General features: G+C 45.0%; 4 protein-coding genes across 4 annotated transcripts; 1 reads left to right on the top strand and 3 right to left on the bottom strand.

Annotated features, from left to right (window-relative positions):
• Positions 1-381: 381 nt before the first annotated feature.
• Positions 382-4,719, bottom strand: K444DRAFT_560729 (RdRP-domain-containing protein). Its single transcript, XM_024876909.1, has 4 exons — positions 2,499-4,719; positions 1,449-2,446; positions 1,022-1,392; positions 382-960 (listed from the first exon to the last, which is right to left on the bottom strand). Exons 1-4 carry the CDS (start codon positions 4,378-4,380, stop codon positions 561-563), a joined length of 3,651 nt encoding a protein of 1,216 aa, XP_024737641.1. The 5' UTR covers positions 4,381-4,719; the 3' UTR covers positions 382-560.
• Positions 4,720-4,993: 274 nt separating this feature from the next.
• Positions 4,994-6,622, top strand: K444DRAFT_663093 (uncharacterized protein; the record flags this gene model as incomplete). Its single annotated transcript, XM_024886785.1, has 1 exon — positions 4,994-6,622. The coding sequence occupies one exon, from the start codon at positions 4,994-4,996 to the stop codon at positions 6,461-6,463; it is 1,470 nt and encodes a 489-aa protein (XP_024737640.1). The 3' UTR covers positions 6,464-6,622.
• Positions 6,623-8,990: 2,368 nt separating this feature from the next.
• K444DRAFT_388119 (uncharacterized protein) lies at positions 8,991-10,266 on the bottom strand. The gene is made up of 5 exons (XM_024872413.1): positions 10,111-10,266; positions 10,022-10,058; positions 9,901-9,968; positions 9,481-9,854; positions 8,991-9,430 (listed from the first exon to the last, which is right to left on the bottom strand). The coding sequence occupies exons 1-5, from the start codon at positions 10,126-10,128 to the stop codon at positions 9,010-9,012; spliced, it is 918 nt and encodes a 305-aa protein (XP_024737639.1). The 5' UTR covers positions 10,129-10,266; the 3' UTR covers positions 8,991-9,009.
• An 8,816-nt stretch (positions 10,267-19,082) lies between these two features.
• Positions 19,083-20,859, bottom strand: K444DRAFT_629216 (uncharacterized protein; the record flags this gene model as incomplete). Its single annotated transcript, XM_024883029.1, has 4 exons — positions 19,083-19,330; positions 19,524-19,644; positions 19,706-20,313; positions 20,529-20,859. 4 exons carry the CDS (start codon positions 20,857-20,859, stop codon positions 19,083-19,085), a joined length of 1,308 nt encoding a protein of 435 aa, XP_024737638.1.
• Between the last annotated feature and the right edge of the window lie 161 nt (positions 20,860-21,020).

Below are 21,020 nucleotides of genomic sequence, written 5' to 3'. Positions count from 1 at the left end.
AAGCTTCCCGCCCCCACATCCTCCCACACCACAACATATCTGACATTATGGTTGGACGAGATGCATCGTGTGCTGGCATGGACCACCACGCAGGCGGGGAGCAACCATGAACACGTCTGGAAGTGGAGGCTCATGCAAGGCTGTGCTGCTCAAGGAAACAGCAGCGTTTGCTACCCGGGCGATCCACTCGAGCTTGGATGTGAAATATGCATTTCGTAGGCACCAGCTCCCAAGGGTCCTTTCTGAGACAGCGAGGAGGTTTAGCGTCTCCCCAACGGTAACAATTTTCAGAATTAAAAAGCTACTGGAGTTCATTACAATGAGGATGAGGCTGATAGACTTCGGTTTATTTCAAGTTGCCGACGATTAAACAAATCAGGTGAAGATGACAAACAAGCTCAGAAGCAGAATTGGATAATAGAGTTCTTCATAATTCATTTCGTTGAAAGTGACTGTACGCACTTATATTTCCCGGTCCAAGCTGCCCACACATAGGATAACCACAAGTAAGTTTGCCAACGCCTTGGTGCTATTCCCCGTTTCTCTTGGCGCCATGCAAATCACGATACATACTCCAGTAACGCCTGCCCCGTTCCAACAGGCAACATCTCAAACCTCTCCACCTCCCTCAAGCAAACAGCAGCAGCAACATACTTGAAGCTTAGCAGATGCTCCTGCTTCCTGTACGTCTTCGGTGCCTCAAGACTGACGGCCAAGCACGCCATGCTCCGCTCCAATGACTCCTCGGACCAGTCTCCATCTTCTTTGAGGATGCAGTTCACGATGAAGAGAGCTTCTTCTTCGAATTTGTCCTTCATGTTAGTGGAAAGCTCTCGTTGGTGTCTGCTCTGTGCGCCGGTTTTGCCGAGGATGTTTCCGATGAAGGCCTCAAGTTCGGTCAGACGGCGGACGGGATGCTCGCTGTACTCTGTCATTATAACGAGGAGTGCCTCTTCGTACCTGATATTGGACATGTATTAGTGAAGTTTCAAAATCAAGAAGGTGTAGAAAGTTTACTCACATGTCGCGAATATCCTTGGCCCAATCTCGATGATGCTCCCATTGAATGAGCTTGCATGTTCGCTGGACATACGACCAAACTTCATCAATGACTGTCGTTCTACTGGTAACATTCTGGCTCGACGCACGGCGCTTGATGTCCTTGAATATTTGACGCTCGTCGATAGCACGATAGAGCCTGCCGAGGATCTTGGTGCTCTCGTAGTATCGATAGTGAGAGAAATCATCGTCTTCGTCGCCAAGGTCGCCGGGATCTCGATCATCCGGATCTTCAAAACTAATTCCATGTCTGTTCTCAATTCTTACATGTGGACCTGGGGCTTCAAAGTCGGGGCGCCAGGGATTGTATTTCGGCATCCTCGACAAATCCACCTGAACGTGCGGATGTCAGCGATGAATGGATTTACAAATGAAGAGAGAATACTTGCAGGTATTCCTGTCTTGGAGAAATCGACAGCAGTGGAGTGCATCTCAGCCAGAATGATACATTTCGGATCCGATGTACCAAGCACCTCCTGGTCGGCGAGAACACGATGTAGTACAGCAATACGACCAAGTTGGTCAGTCTCCATAAATTTGAGAAAGAAGTCCGTCATGTCATCCTTATTCACAGGTCGGTTGAGCTCATCTGGCTTCTGACGTGGATAGTCTGCAGGAGCAAAGTATCTCTGGGGTCTACAATTCTTGTCCCACATGATGTAGTACCGATCTCCATCAAGATCGCCTCCGCTGAGCTTACTTGGCAAATCTCTGGCACCCTTTTGACTAAAGCAGACGCAGTTAGAAAGTGAAAGCAGTGGAGAGTCAGGTGGTGGCATGACTCCTTCCGCCAATTGCACATCTCCAGGATGGAGGGCGGGTGCCCGCGTGACGATCAAGTCTTTCCCTAGAATTGCCTGCGATTTACCGTCAACCGTGACAGAGCAGTAGATTTGCCCTTCCTCTAGAAATCCAGTCTCATCCATCAATCCATGGAGATGCCAACCTTTCTCGACAGGGATCCTAGTTTTGTGCTTCAACAGACGCAGCTCAACGAGAATAGCCATCTCCAAGACATCACGTAAAAACCCATCCTTTTGAAAATCCAGATTCAGCATTGCCAATTTGTTAATAAGCCAGGGGAAGTGGATCGGAGTACCGATTGTTTGGCGTCTCAGGAAGCTGGACGCGTTCACCGGGCTACCCGTGATCATGCGGAGGCGTTCAACTTCTCGTGCTTGGAGGTCGAGGAAGAATTTACCGTCGACACCCATATCTTCCAAGATCTTGATGAACTGTCGGTTCAGGTACATCGGCAATGGCTTGTACGAGGCATCGCAGATTTCGATGTCCGTAGATGTTGACCCTTCGAATTTAATCATCGATGGGCGCAGCACCAGAGCATCCCCCTCCAGTCGAGGGTCTAATGAAATCATACCTTTGGCTCCTGCAGCGGCGTCAGTGGCGGCATCAGTTGCATGGTCCACGGAAATTCATACCTTGAAATCGAATTTGGAACAACGTGGGCTTGACCAAACGAGCCTTGGGAAGTCTGTTCCAGATTGTGTACATGACTGAATAGGACATTGTTCCCACACCGTCGCTGAACACTCGACTATTGAATGTCACATCTGGCTCACGCCGAATGATTTCAGTGTCGATTGGAACAGCTGTTCGAGTATCTGAGAAGGCTTGTCCGATTCTGGCAGCGCACTTTGCCGAAGATCGGATCATTGAGAAGTCGCCCAAATCTTGAATAATCATTCGATCCCACAGAACACTCCCATCGTAAATGAACGGTGCCACAAACCAACAGGACTGGGCCCGGAGAGAGGAGTGAGAGAATCCGAGGAAGGAATATTCTCGTCCCGCAATATTGATTCCTTTTTTAAGGATGTTTTTGAATCTACCACGAAGAATTTGTTCGTTGGAAACGCGAGGATTAAACCGAACCGGCTGTCCATCTTCGTCACAAAATTGAACTCTAAGGAAGTAGTCATGATGATTAGGGTACTTTCGAAGAACTCGATTGTTGGATTCAGCCTCGGGCCCGTAGAGGTGGATTGCTGCGGGAGTAACTTTGACTCTGTGAATGACTGCAACATTATCCGGTGTCCTCGTCTCTCCATCCATGACAATTTCCTCTCTCGTACACTGCTCCTCATTTTGCTTCATCGATTTGATCAATTTAGGGAGTTGGAAGTTTGTGGATTCGGTATCCGGTCCTGGGAATTCGATTTGGTTGAACCACTTCCGAATGGTTTTGACGCAGATGGGGGCGGATGACCGAGTTGTCATCTTCTTGATTTCTGGTAAAAGCTGAATTACAGTGTTCGGAGGAAGAAAACCGTCTTGGGCAAGCTTCTGAATCTGGAATGCTAAGACAAACGGGAAACCAGAGTCAATGCTCGACAGGATCTCGTGTAGTCGACGGAATGATTCAGCGAAAGTCTCTTGGGGTTGATGTATTTGTGTCTTCCGAAAGATCATCCGCGGTATTGTAGGAGCAATTTTGAGGGACTGCATCCGACTGCTCATGTCACTACCGCCTGCTTGTTCCGAAAGATCCTGCTTCAGGACAATTCGATACACAAAGCAGCTTCCGGCAACATGTTTGTGTTCGTCGTCGAGGCAGGGCAAACGGTGTCGTTGAGGGCCATTACTCCGGACTGCAGCCTGTTCAGTCTGAATTCCTAGCTGCGCCATGAGTTCCGCCAGCGGGTCTGAAATCCTTTGGAAGAAGTGCGGGGGCTCATACATCGAGAAGATGAATGAGGGTTCGGACCCATCCTCGGCTGTAACGTCCACAACACCAAAGTATCGAAAGTCGATTCGAGTACCATCGTCGGAATTCAGAATCATGCTAAGCTCCCCGAATTTCAGATGGCCTTTCAAGGTCCATGTCAACTGCGGTTCGAAGACAAGGCTGGCGCCGATGTAGTTCCAGACACCGCACGAGATGGAAGAGCAGTCGAAGAATACCGGAAAGATCTGAGATGGCTTTGAGTGGTTTATAGTCGCTGTATTCGTGATCTTGATTTGGCGATCCTTTTCCTCCTTGGTGAGGACTCGGACGAGGTATGGGTTGGCATCATTCTTGCTTTTCTCGAAATAGACGGGCTGCCCAAGGAACCGGAGATTGACACAGGTGACACTCAATGGCGTTGGACGGCGACCTGGAGCGGCTTGTGACTGTCCATGATGATGCAGGAACTTCTCGGCGTCGGGAATGTAGAGGAATGTCAATGTTGCGTGAGTCTTTCCTCGCGGTTTTTGGCAATGCACACAACGAATCGATAGCTTGTCGAGATAAGGCTTGAGGAACTTCCAGAACGCATTCTCTGTGCTCCGTTCTGGGACGTGGCGAACGTGTACCTCCATGGTGGTTACACAAGATCGAGGAGAGACTGCGGGGTCGGATGAGGGCCTTTCACGGCAGACTCGGGCAGAGGCTCGTTGGTGATACCTTCTCGCAAGAAGATTTCGGGGTCAAGGCTCAAGTCACCGAATTGAGTACTGACGAAGGGGTGGCGTTGATGAGTTGATGAAAGATGGAGGGGAAGAGCTTTTGACGAGGCTGCCAATTGTGCCGTAGTTATGTAGCAAACGGAGTGAGTTGCTGTATAGTCCAGTAAAGCTTCACGTTGAGATAGGTTCCTACATTTCTTGAGCTCAAATTGGACTTACTGCTTGAGGAGCGCGTTACTATATTCTCAGTCTATCAGATTTGATTCTTGATTGAATTAAGATGAGGTTGAGTCGCGACGCGATCAACTGAGGAGTAGGTCACGTGTCGGAAGGGTGCGTCTCCAGCCTTTCCTCTTTGGGAGTTAGCCTCGTGACTAGACAGCCTTACTTCCTTCAGAACATCATACTTGGTCCTCAGCTTTCATCAAACCTTAATAAACCACTTTTCTGATATACCTCATTCTTGGCACGATTTTTGACTTTAGCATCTCATCACGTCGACACCCATGTCCTGTTAGGAGTAGCTATGCCGATACAGAGGCAGTCGCATCTTGGACGAACTCCGGGCGGGCAGCTCTATCTCCAGAAACCGCAGCGAGCTCGTGCAGCTGAATCTGTCGAACCATACTATATCTCCGTCTTGCCAGACGAAGTTCTTTTCGAAATATTGAGTTACATACCTCCCAAAAGACACCGCTATGAACTTGTCAAGGACGAAGAGAGATTTCCCTTAACGTTAATGCTCGTTTGCAAGAAATGGCGACGTATTTACGAGCCAGTTTTATTTCGCACCATAATGACTCATTACCATACAACAATATTTCTTTCGCGCATGCGAGGACTACTTGATCTTTTGTACACTCGTCCGCATCTTCGAGGCTACCCACGGAACATTTGCATATCGATATCTCGGACCGTTGCTCATGCTGCTGTCTGTCGTATTCTTAGTGCTGTCATCAAATGCTGCACTGGGCTACGCGTGGTATCATTTCACTCAGTGTATATCCCGGATATATCTGAACATTTGGACTTGGGAGGTCCATCACTACAGCTATTTTTTAGGGACTTTACTTTACCCTCCTTGAAAAGCTTGTACCTGTCTCGGTACGGTCCAGGTAGAAATCCCGAAGATACTTCTGCGCCGTGGCCAGGAGAACCGATTTCAATCACGCGAACCGGTCTTGAGCACCTCCTACCACCAAATAGGTATCATACTGGAAATGTAACCAAGGTGTTATTGCGAGATCCAAGCTGTCTACAGAATGTTACGGAACACATCCTCCGTTGGCCTTCAGCTCTGACAGATCTTTCGATCTGGCTCTCACATTCTACTGGCGGGAAATACTACACAATGGAAGCGACGCAGAGAATCCTCGACATTCACCGCTCCTCACTAAAGCGCGTCACCATAGGAATGCTCTCAGGGGGCTATGTCGGTCGTACCGGATCACCCGACTTCTCTTCTTTTCTACATCTCGAAGAGTTGGGAATGTCAGCATACAACCTCATCCGCTCAGAAACCGCCACCGACGCCGCGAGAAAGCTATCAGCTCCAAATCTTCGCTGCGTGACTCTTAGTTTCAGCGTCGAGGACCAACATTCTGAAAGCCGGAGTGATTTCGGGAAGGAGCAGGTTACGTGGATACAGGAATTCGCAAAATTGAAGGAGGAAAAGTACCCGGTAAGCAAGTTGGAGAAAATGGTAGTTTTGTTTGATCCGAATGAGAATCCTTATCATCTTCGTAGACTGCTACGAGGACCCCCGGAACAGGTTCCTGTGAGTGAAATTGCAGAGCCTCTCACTTGGCCGTGGGAATACCTGGAGGAAGCGAAGCAATGTGCTGCAGAGTTTGAATTAAGGGTTGAATTTAAGGCGGGATGGACGAGGGAGGAATGGGATAGGGTTGTTAAGGATGAGAAGGTTGAGATGCCTGATGTTTTAGAGGATTTGCAGCCTGGGCTTGATGGGTTATTTTTTAGTGGGAAGGCGGAGTAACTTCAGAGAGAATAATAGCATCTTTCTAGAGAAATAGGTGAGGAGAGAGGAGAGAGGAGAGAAGAGAGAAGAGAGAGGGAACATAAGGTGAGATATGTGAGAAGAAGGGTGAGAAGATAGGTGAAGAGATAGGTGAGAAAAGATACGAAGGCAAGAGGGAAGTGGTCATTTATAAAGTACGTAGCCTTGGGCAAAATGCGGAGGACGGTATAAAACAAACTAAAATAAGACCTGGAGAAAGGTCTTACGAATAAAGACAGGCAGACTAGGATAACTATCTGGAAATAAGTTTAGTAGGAGTAGATTTGGGACCCCTGGCTGGGAAAGGGGGCCTTTTCGGGCTCCTCGTTAAAAATTGATAATTTCTAGTGAGATAGGTGAGCAGACCTGAGTAGACTTCAGCCGAAGTTGAGCCAGGCCTAAGCTGCCCTGAGCAAAGGCGGCGCGGGTCACGTGGGCCAGAGGGTTGGGAGGTGTCGAGGTTCCGGTCAAGAAACAGAGGAGTTCCCACTCGCAATTTGCCTTACATAGAAGGTTTCACTGGCCAACCGCCCAAAATCACAGTTTTCCAAAAAAAATCATAATTCAACATCCACATAATATTTTACTATTAAATCAACTGCTTTCTGAAGCTTTTTTAGCCCCTCAACATGTCTGTAAAGAAAAATCGCTATACCGAATTCGCGAATAATCCTAACGAGCTCTCAGAGAGCATGCGATTACAGATGGCTCATAACGATATCTCGATTATAAGAAGGCTAAATCCATTGGGAAATGCGGAGAGAGCATGGAATTGTATACGAAACCCTTTGAGATCGAATTAATGAAGCAAAACCAAAGGCATAAGATGCAAAGGCATGACAGCGTTTATTAGTGAGGCAAGAAGCAGCTAACCAATTAAAAGGAGGCATAAGGTTCACTATATAATAGCGAATTTGATTAATATATAATACGAGCTTTTATAATTGAAAAATCGAATAGTACCTAAATTGCAATTCAAATATTTATATAATGTGAGCGATTCTTTGCCCCAAGAATTAGGTACCTAAATTTAGGTTTATTACCTCACTAAATACAAGTTACTAATTCTTACTCTAAAGAAAAATTAATAAGAAAAGTTGTTATAATAATGCGAAAAACCTTCTAATATGCTCTCTTATACTAAGCTATATATTATTGAAGTATTTAGGACATTCATAAGTTATTTAATTAAATGCATAGGAATTAGCAAGGGATAGAAATTGCGAAATAAAAATTAGGGGAAAATGCCAAAAACGCTACTAAACAAATAATTTTAGCAGTATTATATAGTCTTAAAGTAATATATAGCTATTAGGGGGTCGAGAATACTATAAAGTATTAGTATCTAATGGGAATCATGAATTTATAAAGGCGTTGATTAAATATTAAGTTTTTTTGGTTGGGCGGTTGAGTAGTTAGGGCGGTTGGCCAGTGAACCCTTCTAAGCAAGTCTAAGCGAGACAAGGGTGAAGAACCAGGGTGCAGAGACTGGGTGCGATATGCAAAATTCTTCGTCTCTCTTGCAGAGAACATTGGCCGTCATTTTCTATTATTTCTTATAGATCATATAATTATCACCATGACGAGCATTGGTTAACCTGTGTCCCAGGAACATTTAGGCAAAAAGCAATACCGTTGGAAGTCGGAGCTTCAACTCCACTCGTTCTCCAGGGCACAGATTCTGATCTCTTCTAAGGCGGGATGTTACCTTACCTCCGTTCAGGCGATCCCCGAACCCAGAGTCGTGCCAAGATCCGAGAACGGATTGGACTTTGAAGGCGGCTTGAAAACCAGGGTTCCGAAAACAAGGATGAGGACGTGCCAGGCAACGCCGTCATGGCGTCCAACCCCTTGCTTTTGGTGACCTGCTAAATACGCTCGGATGTTCCTGCGTCTCTGGATAAAATCTTCATCCCAGATCTTTGTGTGGCATTCTCTACAAGCTAAACTGGCAAGAAACCACCTCGATTGTGAACAGCTTTGGTTGCATCGCAGTGTTTCCCAATCCAGCACATTGCAGCATAACGACACAAGACGCTTTACTGAATAGCTGCAGTGGAAAGTTCTACCTTAACGAATTTCTGTGTGAAACTCGGACAGTCCAAGTTTTTGCCAGAGGCGGCTGCCTCTGCTCTCGTGCGTGCCAGCAGTGTGAAGGAAGCAGTTTCACCCACAGATGATGAGAGAAGCTTCTTTGCAAGACGCTAGAGCGTCAGTCAGTATGAGAGCGAGATCAAAGGCAATCAACAAGACCACTAGAGCAAGTTTCTTTCAGCGACGATTGATTGCTCGTCCGTGCAAAGTGGTGTTAGAGTTGAACACCTAGATACGGATCGCTGAGAGTGTTCTGTTCAACGACAGCAGATATTCCATTTGGTGAAGGTACAAAAGTCTCGTTGTGAGAATCGTAAAAGCGAATGTCTCTCGCCGCAGACGTTAAATGAAACCGCCTTTCATGGTTCAGGAACACTTCTCCACCAAGTATAATACACTCTTCTTCCTCTCTGTCTCTTTCATCATCTGCCTCAGACGGCAGCCGCTGTCCTCACAGTGTATTCCCTTTCTACGGCAATCTTATGTGGTGGGATAGACTGCAAATTATACATGGAACCATGCAAGTTCTCTGTGCTTTCTGCTTCGGTTGAGACTGTTCCCTTTGTTTCGGATGGCCTCGAGAATTTCGCAGGAACCCAGGCCGAATGCTTTGCTGGTCCTTGGCGTACGTAGCCATTTGAGTTCGGCGGAGACTGTTCGGAAGAGCCAGAAATAAAACCGGGAATGAACTTGATCGCCAATGTTCGCAGTATTCGCAGGCATGCCGCGAGAATCGCCATGCTAAGCTCGAGGTATGACCAAGTTGCCGCATCTGTATTGTTCCACGTTGGATCTGATAGTTTTGTTGCTGTTTTGAGTGCAGAGAGACGTACGAGAGAAATGATGCAGGTGCTGATCAAGATTGGTTTTATTGCCTAGCAGAAGGATTGAGGGAAACTTACAAGAAGCCGAGGCCGAAGATGAACAAGAGCATGACCTTCTGTCTACGTGGTAGCTGCAGCGACTTGATAATGGGTAAAGGCAGAACCCAGGTGCCAAAGTCGGTTGCAATATTGATACATGCCGGGGCGTAGTATGCTGGGAGGAGAGGCAAGCAATGGCCCGGCACGGCATGATCCCAGAGAGCTTGGATGGGCACACAGAGCATTGACAGCATCATGGTAACTGTGAATCCCCAGGCGGCGATGATAACAAGGCCAATTGTTGTGGCTCGTTGCATTCCTGGCGTTGCGAAAATTCGGCGGTACTGAAGCAGAATGGAGATTTTGACCAAGGTCAGCGCGCCATTATAGACGAGAATGCTGGCGTAGAGCGACTACTCCTCGTTAGTATCAAGTTCTGCCGTGTTCAGAATAACTGACTTGGAAGTAGGGGGTGAGATTCTCCTCAGGAACAGTCCAAACATGTTTGCCCATTCCAAATTTGGCCTCTGCAAATATCGTCAGTCTTTTATAAGAACAATAAAGACATGCTCAAACTTACCAAGTCCAATTATAACACCAGCTCCGATGGCCATAACCTAGAAATAAGAAATTAAACAATGCCAAGTCTTGAAAATTAGGAGTTCATACCTGAGCAACAGCAATCATGTAATCATCGGGACCCGCTTCCGAATAATTGCAAACCGCGTAATAAGTCTCAGAACAACCACAGTAGTCGACAAGATACACTCGACGAGGAGAATAGCCAGGATATCAGGAAACCTCGTCTCTCCGCTCCTTGCCATCATCTCGGGGGTTAGATCTGGTGCTGACATCTTGACTTCAATGATCAACAAACATCAATGCTTATAGAACAGAATACCAAATAGGATTTCAATCTGGCAAGATACATTCGATTGAGGGCTTGGACGACAGCTCAAATCGGATGGCATATCTCCCCTCTTATCTCTTTCCATCCTCTATCCCTCTCGACCTCACACCTTGCAAAAGTTCTTACAATCCTGCCGTGTCTCTCCTCGCCATGACATTTTTCAAGCAGCTCAACCAACTGCGGCGGTCCGGTAATCAACCAGTCAGCCATATTTATCAGGCTTCTCTGCCATCATCGCTGGCATTCTCCGCGGTACTTCACACAATCACCGCCTGTACAGCCAGTCCATGTCCACTGCACATCACGTCCCTCAGTCATCCCCCAGCCATCGCTCGCGAACTTGACAGCCTGCAATGCGCTGCACTGCAAGCGCTTGGACCCGCGTCTCTCGCAATGTCACATTCGATTGGGCTCTCCGTGATCCTTCCATGGAAGTCGGTTCTGACGTACCGGGGAAGGGATACAGGGAGGGCACCGGGAGCCCCGTGCGAGGCGATGTGTGCTACGAAGGGATACTCTCGTCCCCTTTAAATAAAACGTAGCGTGACAAGGATGGCACGGCCGTTCTGACCTATCCGTGCCCCGGCCGCGCTACGTTTTATCTGGGGCGGGGGAGAGTAGGGTGCAGAACCGAAGCTATTACGGAAAGCCATAAGGATCAAAAGACCAAGCGAACTTTTAACTTACAACTTATGACTTATGACTCGGTACAGACGTGCTCACCCCACCAAAAATCGCAAATGCCCGCACACCACACCCACATATAGTAGGGTGAGCACGTCTGTACCGAGTCATAAGTCATAAGTCGTAAGTTACAAGTTTGCTTGGTCTTTTAACCCTTACGGCTTTCCGTAAGCTATGCACGTTCCGGGGATCTGGCTGCGCTGTCGCGGAAGTCGGGGCTTGATCAGGGATCGTGCGCGGTAACACCGGGGATAGGCTCGGTCCTTCCTTCTATCTTGTCCCAGATGTCATGGGAAGATAATCGTGCGGCGACGCTCGCACTAAACCGCTCCCTTGCAAGTTTAGTGCGGTGCAGCAATACGGTCGAAAATCAGTAATATGGTCGCTTTTTTCTCCCATTTATCGATTTTAATTGATTAAATATTAACACCATGGCCGAGTATGACCCAGAAGAAGAGAAAAGGAAGGCCCAGGCCTCCGATTTCTATGCCAGGAACCCACATGTCAAAAAATCTGCGATTGCGCGTCAATTCAGGGTAAAATATCGACTGTAGAAAGCGCGTTTGGCTGGACGAAAACCACAAAACACCAAAGGTGTCACGGCCTGGACAAGCTGTGGAAGTGGAATGTGGGTGTGTTTTTGTATAAATATGTATGAATTAATGGTGCCCTAAGGGCGGTGAAGAAGCTATATATATGCCTGTGCGTAGCACGTGACAAAAGGGGGCTATAACAAAACACTTAATCCTGACCTGGAGGAGGGCCTCAAGTAGTTTATCGATTTCCTGGTTTATTTAGGCCATAAAACTGATCTCAAATTAGTTCGGGAGGCAGCTAATAAGATTCTGGCGGAGAGCGCGCCACCCACCAATGTCTGAGCATAATAATAAATACTGGCTGGAGAGCTTAGTTTTGTCAAGCTACCCCCCTCCCCCTTTATTTGATAATAATGGCTTTGGTAATATAGTTAGATTTGATGCTAGTGGGGAGGAAACGATTATTGGGTACACGAATTAGGACGTGTTTATTGTGTAATTAATTGATTTCTTAGAATGGTAGCATTTTGGGAGGTCGCCGACGAGGTAAAATAGGTAATATTTCTACTATTTTTTACTGCACGCATATGCGATGTGAAAGTAAGAGAATTTGATTTATTAATTATAGTATGAACTCCATATAAACTGTAAAATATTTTTCTGCGATTTGCATTAAAATTCTAAAAATTGGTGTTCCAAAAAAAGGACCATATTACTGATTTTCGACTATATTAGTGATACGCACTAAACCCGCAGGGACGCAGGGGTTTTAGTGCAAGTCCTGACGCACGATTACCGAGTTGCGATGCTGGATATAATCGGTCTGATCCAAAAACGACAAAACGAAAGAAAGCTTACTATAATACTAATTAACATAAATCATATTAATCGGAATTATTATATATCTTATAGTAATTAATTCCCTGTTCTCTGATTTTAATATCTTTTATATTATAAGAATTACAAGTACGTGTTTATTTTTATATAAGTTTTTATATAAATTTTAGTATTTTATATAAATAAAAATTATGCCTTATATTTATTTTATTATTACTAAAAACGACTTATATAAACTAATTTTCTTCTCGATCTAATTTGAAATAATTTATTATAAAAATTATTAAAACTGAAATTTCAATTAAGTAAAATAAATTTGTAATATAAGACTTCTGTCGTATATACGGGTACTAGGGAGCTTTAGCTTCGCTTACTCAGCGGCCCCCTTTTATTTAGCTAGATCCAGAGGCTCCCTTTAGAGCTTCTTTTAATCAGACAACCACTTATGCAAATCACTGTTCCTTGCTATTTTGCGATAACTTCTTAATATTCTTAACTATTAATAAAACTCGTTTCTAGTAATAATAAAACAAATTATATATAGAATTATATATAATGAAATTATAAACTTTTATTACTTTATATTTCTTTAGTAATAGCTTTTAAAACTTAAGCTTTTATTATATATAATAAATTTATAAAAGCTTAAAGAGCCTTTTAAGTATAAATTTAATATATTATTTACTTAAGCAAATATAATTTTACTAAAATACTTTCATGTTTTATATAATTAAAAATTAAAAGTATAAATTATTTATATGCTTTAAAATTCGATTACTAGTTAACTACGAATCTGATTAAAAATCACGTTAAAAGGCATTATTTGCCTAGTTCTATACTATAATTATACGACTTAATATTAATTAATTAGGGGTATAGTTAAGAAGTTGTTGTGAGCGCAAAGGGCAGCCGTTTGGTCATTTTGGATCGGACAGCTGGAGGTTGTGCGACTTTGACTGAGGATCATCGGTTGGGATTAGAAGGGTGGATTAGGATCACGGCATCGTGGGATTTTTCGGGAGAGGAATCTGGAGGGTTGAACTGTTGATGATTTCGTGCTTCAGAAGGAAAATCGAGGTGATGGGAGAACCTGCTTTTCATCCTGGCTGCTCAACACGGAAACGCAAACAAGGTATTGCTTGATTGGGTTTCAGGTTTCAGCTTCAAACCGTCCCAAGTTCGTGTTACCCAGTGGTGCCAGTACGGACAGCCGTAAGTACGTGACGTCCAAGGGAGAAACGTAGCATGCAAAACACGAAACGCAAAACCTACTTGCATGCCTCACACCACTAAAAATCGCCCACGCGCAAAGACCGTGCCCCTCCCCTCCCTACTATTATTTAAAATATTTACTCTCTCTCTCTAATTCTTATATATATAGAAGTATAGGGGTGGTACGGCGTAAGATAAAAATCGAGAAGTAGAAAGCGAACTTTGAGAGTCGAGAATAACGAGGACAAGGAAGGCTTATAATTATAGGCGTTTATCGCTAAATTATAGGCTATAGGTACTAAAAAAATTAGTGCTTGACTTTTTCGTGGAGTGCGGCACAGATTTTTAGTGAAGTTAACTATAAGTACTTTTTGGGTTTCTTACTTAGATTTTATATTCTTACGGTTTTCTATATATATAGACGAGTGCGATAATAGATTTAAATAGAGGGACTTGAGTTAGGTAGGGTTGCGCACGCAAATACAGGTATTTTGCACCAGTTGGTTGCGCGCGATTTTTGGTGGGGTGAATCGTGAAAATCCGATTTTACGTTTTGCGTTTCTCGCTTGGACGTCACGTTCTTACGGCTTTCCGTATGCCAGAAATCGAAATTCGATGATGCTTTTGTCATTTCCCCCTCATCATTGAGATTTAAGGCGTTTCCTCATAATGCGTTCATATACCGTCGTTTTGTGGCGACTTGAATCGTTGCAGAAGGATGCGACTGCTGAAGAACCTTATGATATGGGGTCGAGCTAAAGGATTTTTATGCTTGACAGGTTCCTGAACCGTTGGCATTTCTGAGCTGGGACACGCCTTGCAAAATATGTGGCGCTCTTGGTGGTGACTGCTATGTGACAAACAGGGTGGCATGAGATTTGGCTTCTCAACTAGGCACGAACTAGCAGGCACCGCCTAATTATGCCGTGTTTTGATTCTTCAATGAATTATGAGTTGCGGTAATGCAAATGGAGTGCAATTTTTGTCAACTTCCCTTGGGTGGATAATCGAAGGTAGCAGAACGCAGGACAGAGATGGTGGGTTAATATAGTCAAAGATACACAGATCTACCTTCCAAAGTTGCCACTTTTCATCCTCAACCGACCCCCTCCAATTCAGGGGCTGGCTCGCTAAAATTTGCTTCGTCTCGCTTATCAGTACCGCTCAGGGACAGGGGGCTCGCTGCTGGCACTTCCTTCTATTGAGAATTGGAAACTGAGATTTGGATCTTAGACGCTCTAGAGGTAATTGGCTGGAACAGGTGAGAGTTTAAGGGAATCCAAGACGCTGACAAAGACGTTCTCAAAGATTTAGTGGGGGAATGAAAGACGAGTCAAGCGGTCCTGGAATAGGTTCAATACTTCCAAGTTTCACGAAATTTTCTCGAGCCATCATTGAAAGTTATGACATCAGAGACCGATATAGCACTCGACATGAAGGAAAGAATCTCATTCTACTTGAGGACCCGAAGCGACTATTCACGACGGAGGAGCTGCACAGAATCGAAGTGCACGAGTTCGCGGTTCCACCCATTTGTACCATTATCCATTCACCGACAGAACCTATCTTTACAGGGTATACAAGAGTGGGGGCACTAAATTACTTCACAATACGAGAACTCCAAGACTGCGGCTGCTGGAACAAGGACGATGCTATACCGACTAATTTAAAGACACCGATTCATCCTGTCTATCAGAGGGATTTTTGGCTGGAAGTACCGATGAGATTGGGGACACTATTTCTGGCGACTGCAACGTGAGAAACAATGAAAATCTCTGGGCAGCGTTGAAGCCGTGTCTTAGATTGGCCATGCTGATGATTACACATAGTTGGGCTTTCACCGTGATAACAGCCCCTAAATCCAATCTACAATCATTGTCTTTCTCCTCCAACTCAGAGGAGCAGCCATACGGAGACTTTTACCATTTAGCAAATTGCAGTCTCGACGCCTTAATGGCCACCAAATGGCGAGATGTCCCAGCATCAGAAGTCCAAGACGGCTGCTCTCAGCAGGTACAATTGTGGCGTCACGTGTCTCGCCCTCTTATGGCCACCCCCGGCTTAAGACAGGCTCCACTGCTTATTGTTCATGTGATTGATTCCCTCTACTCTCTTATATTTAGCTTCACTCTCTGCTCTAGCTAGCTCTCCAATTTTATCACAGTTCAAGGCATCTGACAGTTGCCCACCAGCATCCCCAGGTTACTACACACTCCTTCCACGCAAGTTCTACTCCACTCGTCTCCTCCTCTGGCGGAAGGCTACATAAGATCATCTCGCAAGTTTAATTTTGGCCTACGAATCACACCCACTCTTAATTCTGGACCGCATAGCTTGGGGAAATTTAGAAGGGGAACCATCTGCGCACCGCTGGCAAGTATACTAATGAGGAAACGTATACTGGTGGTGTCTTACGCTAAAGACGGATATAATTTTGCCGTTGGAGTGGGACTGAATATTTTTGAGAGGCTTATGCAGCAATTTGGAGTCGCTAAAACAGTGAGCGATATGAAGAATAGTCGGGGAACTAACCAAACAGGACCACGGTTAAGGGGCAAATCATAGATTACGCATGAGACCATCGCAAGAAAGATTTTGGCACATCCAAGCAAGGCACTGGTTTCACGACCTAACTTGCATCCAGCATGTTCTTGGAGCGTTCTCTGCATCCCGACAATCCCTTCCGTTCAGTTCTGCCGAATCGGTAGGATCAGACCCCACCTGCAACGACTATTGTCGAAGTCTGATCGTAAGCCTAATTATGACTAATATGATGCAGTTTTTCGAGGATGATCATATAACAGAACTTGGACGCTCTTGGGAAAGTGCTATATGTCATCTCACAAACCCTAAACAAATTCCAATGGCATGCTAACAACGACAGACGTTCGGCGGTATGACCACACTGCCACAGGCCTTGCCGACAGAGAGCATCTTCAACTCAACCGATCTTTCCTAGGCCTAAGCATTGCAACCTGACCCAATTGGAGCGACGACCTAGATGGCATTTACGCTAAAGGAACTAGCAAGAGATATAGACAAACTGATGCATTTGAGCCGGGTCACCCCCGTGACTGGAAAGATTTGTGGCTACTGAGCATCTCCTTCATAGAATACATCTAAGAACGCTCTTTCTGGAAGTCCGTCGTAGCGGCATTTGGGGCAGTTGTTTTCAACCCTCCAAAGATGCTTGGGTGGAGAGTGTTCGGAGAAGGAGAAAGAGCTTGAGAAGAAAGAACCTGGAAGAAAGGCTCGACACGAAGAGAAAGGAAAAGAAGACTAAGCAGTAGAGGCAAAGATACTGGACCGCGCACTTGAAATATGCGACCCGGAAGCCGAGTCACTAAGCCTAGGGCTCTCCGAGCCTCTTAAGGGATCGACATTCCCGAGAGTGAGAGCTGAGCAATTTCTACGTCTGTCTGTTATTAAAACTGCAGACCCTGAGGGACGGGGATTGAAGCAGAAGAGGCTGGCCAACCAGGAATTGATGCTGATTAACGACGATGACCAGGCCCTAATCCAGCCCTAGAACGAGCGCGGAAGAATTGGCAAAATTAGTAGATCTGAAGGCAGCGAGAGATGTAGAAAAGAAGATGGGAACAAAAAGAAAGGGTCACGACGAAGTAGAGGATGGGAGGGGTGGGAAGAAACAGAAACTATCTCCTTCAGCCATGGAAATCGACGATGATACCGAAGAGGGTGGGGTAAAGTTATACGTGGGGGGGTTACTTCCTTGAGAAGAAACAGATGGCATTGAGAGTCATGCCATTGCTAGTGGATTAAAGGGAATGTGCGTTGCCCGTAAAATATATGATCAAATCAACTTCCAGCAACAAGTGAGTGGGACCTTAAAAACAACAATTAAATGCAAGTATGCACATCTGGATGACCTCAAGAACCAGGCTTTATCAGGCTCGGCAACGATTGGCGTTTTGCACTATCGATAACAATCGATGCCACAATCGTAAGGTATTGATTGTTTAGCGAGCTAATCCCTACATACGTATGATTTTACCCCTTTTCTAATGCCAGAATATCCAGGAGTTTAGTAGAGTACTATACTATATATAATAAAGGTAAGGCTCTCTCTTATTTACTTATTTAAAGAAAGTATCTAGAACTCTACTCCTTTTCGAGTACTTAAGGTACTCCTGCGTCTTGTCTCGGCTTCAAGCTGCCTCCTATTTGTTACGGTTGTTACGATATACGGTACTAGTAGGGGTTAGACTAGAGCTAGAGAGGCATCTGGCATCTGAGCGAGGCATCTGTAGTCACCTGATCGTTGCACGTGACCCCGAGCTTAAGCTAGCACGTGGGCCCGTGCGTAGCTCGCGATTATTTAGATCCGAGGCTCCTTCGGGATCCTCTTCTCTCTTTAGCTTTGAATCGTCAAAATAGAGACAGTCTAACCACGCCTTCCAGGCCCTAGATCTTGTGCTCGTGACACTATTCTAGGTAGCTTACCGTACGACAAGCCCCTGAAAAGACTCCCTCTGGCTCATCGCTCATTAGTACTATTGAGATAATATTAATAGCTATTCCTGCGTCCGGTAAGATATAGTCCATACTAGTAAGAGGGTCTATTACGATTTACCCTACCAAAAATCGGCCGCACTCACATATTACTGCCCCTCCTTCCTTTTCTCTCAGCATTTACTATTACTTAAAATATTTACTCTCTCTTTAATTCTTCTCTCTCTCTATATATATAAAAGTATAAAAGTAAGAGGGGGGATTAGGGGATATCAAATTCAAGTAGTTAAAAGCCTTGGTTCTCATTATTAAAGGCGGGGAAAGGCCCCTTAATATAGTACAAATCCACTAGTCTCCCACTAGCCCCCCCATACGCTAGCTGCCTTAGGCCCATAAGCTTGGCAACTTTTAATGGGGGGAGGGGTTAAGAGGGCGAGTATATAAAAGTAAAAAGCAATAAGTGGAGAGAGAAAGTAAGAAGTGAGCTTCGAGGCTTGTGGGTTGCGAGGAAAAGGGAGCCCTATAATTATAGGCTGCTTATTGCTAAATTTTAGGGCTACGGTCGCTAAATTATAGGCTATAGGTACTAAAAATTTAGTGCTTAGCTTTCGTGGGGTGCGGGGTAATAATCGTTTAGTAATCGATTACCAATCGATTATAATCGATAGCTAATCAATAGTGCATATAATCGATTACTAATCGATTGCTCAGCAATCGTTGCCGAGCCTGGGCTTCATGATTTAGTCTGTAAAACCCCCAAATTTCTAGTGAAATACCAGCTATTCACTCGACTGTTTTGCTGATATTGAACAAAACAAATAGAAACGACAGCTCCGGCTGGTTGTTTTGGTCGCTAAGCTTGTATATATCATGACATTCCATCCACATCAACATCCGTAACCATGAACCACTTAAAAGATTGAAATTTAAGGGGCTTTTGATCTCCGTTATTCACCAGTGGGAGAAGTCTTTACCACGACCGCAACCACTCAAACGATGGACCAAATACCTGCAGCGTAGAAAAATGGAAGACCAATCCAAATACCTCTCCAATCAAGACCTTTGCCAAACGCAAATGCCAATATTGAGTTGGTCACTGTTCCTCCAATTAGATCAAAGTAAAAGAGCATCGTGTAAAGCCCCGTTGTGTAGTCCTCAGAGAAATCTTTCACCATGGCGGTTAAGGTTGCTCGGGTTGACATTCGGAAAGCTTGCCCAGTGGCACAAATGACAAGACCTGAAGTTCGACAGTAAGCTCTTGCAATCGCCATGACACAAAAATGACCGAAACCTGCCTGCCATTATGATAACGTAGTTGTCTGCGATGCCAATGACCAGAAACCCAATCGTCATCATGAGGGCGGAAAATCGGCTGATGGATATCTCTCGGATAGATAGCACCCGATTTCGGTGGAAGTATTGAAGAATACTATTCTCCAGCCAGAGTCCGAAGCGTCCAAAGATAGCGGAATTCAGTTTTCCGCAAACTAGAAAAGTGATGATCAGGGATATCATGTTCATCAAGTCGCTATTAGCTTGAATCCTGTAAGCCTAAAGAATTCGAAACATTAGCAAAAGAGCACAGAAAATTATAATGGGATGGATTGCTTACATCTGCCAAGTCATATCCAAGTTTCTTCTCAATATATTGAAGAAAGACAGTTCCTGCCATCAATTGTCCGAAGGTGCTAGTAACCCAGAACGTGCATGTAAGAAAGAAGATACCGGGAGATAAACAGAGCACTTTGAAACTCTTCTTATTCTGAAGGATGATGTTCTGGAGCGAATTTTGCTCCTCTGCAGCTTGCTCATTTTCACTTGTCGCTTGCTCCTGTTGCCCATCAGGATTTGGCACATCAACGGCCGATGGTCGAATCACCTCAAATGGCATGAACCAGATAATTGACCAACTTATCAGTATAGACACCAACCCCAGAGCTATTGGAACGTATAGATTGTATGCCATGAGCATGGCAGCGATTCTTTTTGCAGCAACTGCCAGTGGAACTACGATTATCTGTCCAAGAATAAAGACGGTCAAACTAGTAGAATCAGCCGTCAAAGTCGATTCCAAGAAGGGAGAGACCAACCGTTCATCTTTTTTGGTTCCATCTGCAACAATCATAAATATTGTCTCTTGTCTCATTTCTGGTCCGCATGCAACGAGGAGGAATGCAGAAGACAATAAGGTTAACTCTACTGACAAATCACCGCATGATACTGCTCGACAATTATTATCAGCTAGCGTTAAAAAGGAGGTGGTAGTAATTAGATCTGGTTCTCACAGAGAAAATATATAAAAGCTTGGGTGCATAAATGGCAACCAATATTCAGTTTAAGCAAGATTCTTCTGCTTAAACCTCTAGTATGAACACTTGCCAGAAGCGCTACTCAGGTTAGTGAACACAAAATTACAAACTCCGGAAGTTACGTACAAGCCCATAAGTTGATTTGTGTTTGTTTGGCGAGAAGTATAGCAAGTTCTTGTTGGATTGAGTCGATTTTGCAATTCTCCTCCGGTATGTCACCACCTGATCCAATGACTGAGGGGACACGTTCTCTGTAATACCTCTTACAGATCGCAGCTTCGTACAGACGATAGCCGGGAGCTTCTATGAAGGCGTAGGACATGCTGATAAATACCACCGCAACCAAACTCCACAAAACTGTGTTTGTGGTACCATTTTGGGGAGGCAACGCTGGGTTATGCTGATTGGAGGCCAAAAGTGGATCACGCTCTCCTGGAAACCCATTCTCAGCGGCCATCTCTCCTTGAGAATGATGTTGCAATATTTGGTAGCCGTCAGAGAAAAACTTTTGAGGTAGGCAGCAGAAAGTTCCGCAGTGACGCCACCAAGGAACTTACAACCGAGCCATGTGCCGTGTCTCATATTTTCGTGAGTCAGGAAAAAGCAAAACGTACTTAC

The sequence above is a fragment of the Hyaloscypha bicolor genome, assembly GCF_002865645.1.
Source record: "Hyaloscypha bicolor E unplaced genomic scaffold K444scaffold_58, whole genome shotgun sequence".
In the NCBI taxonomy this organism is placed as follows: Eukaryota; Fungi; Ascomycota; class Leotiomycetes; order Helotiales; family Hyaloscyphaceae; genus Hyaloscypha; species Hyaloscypha bicolor.
Note: the sequence above shows the minus strand (reverse complement) of the source record. Positions and strands in the feature narration are given on the sequence as shown.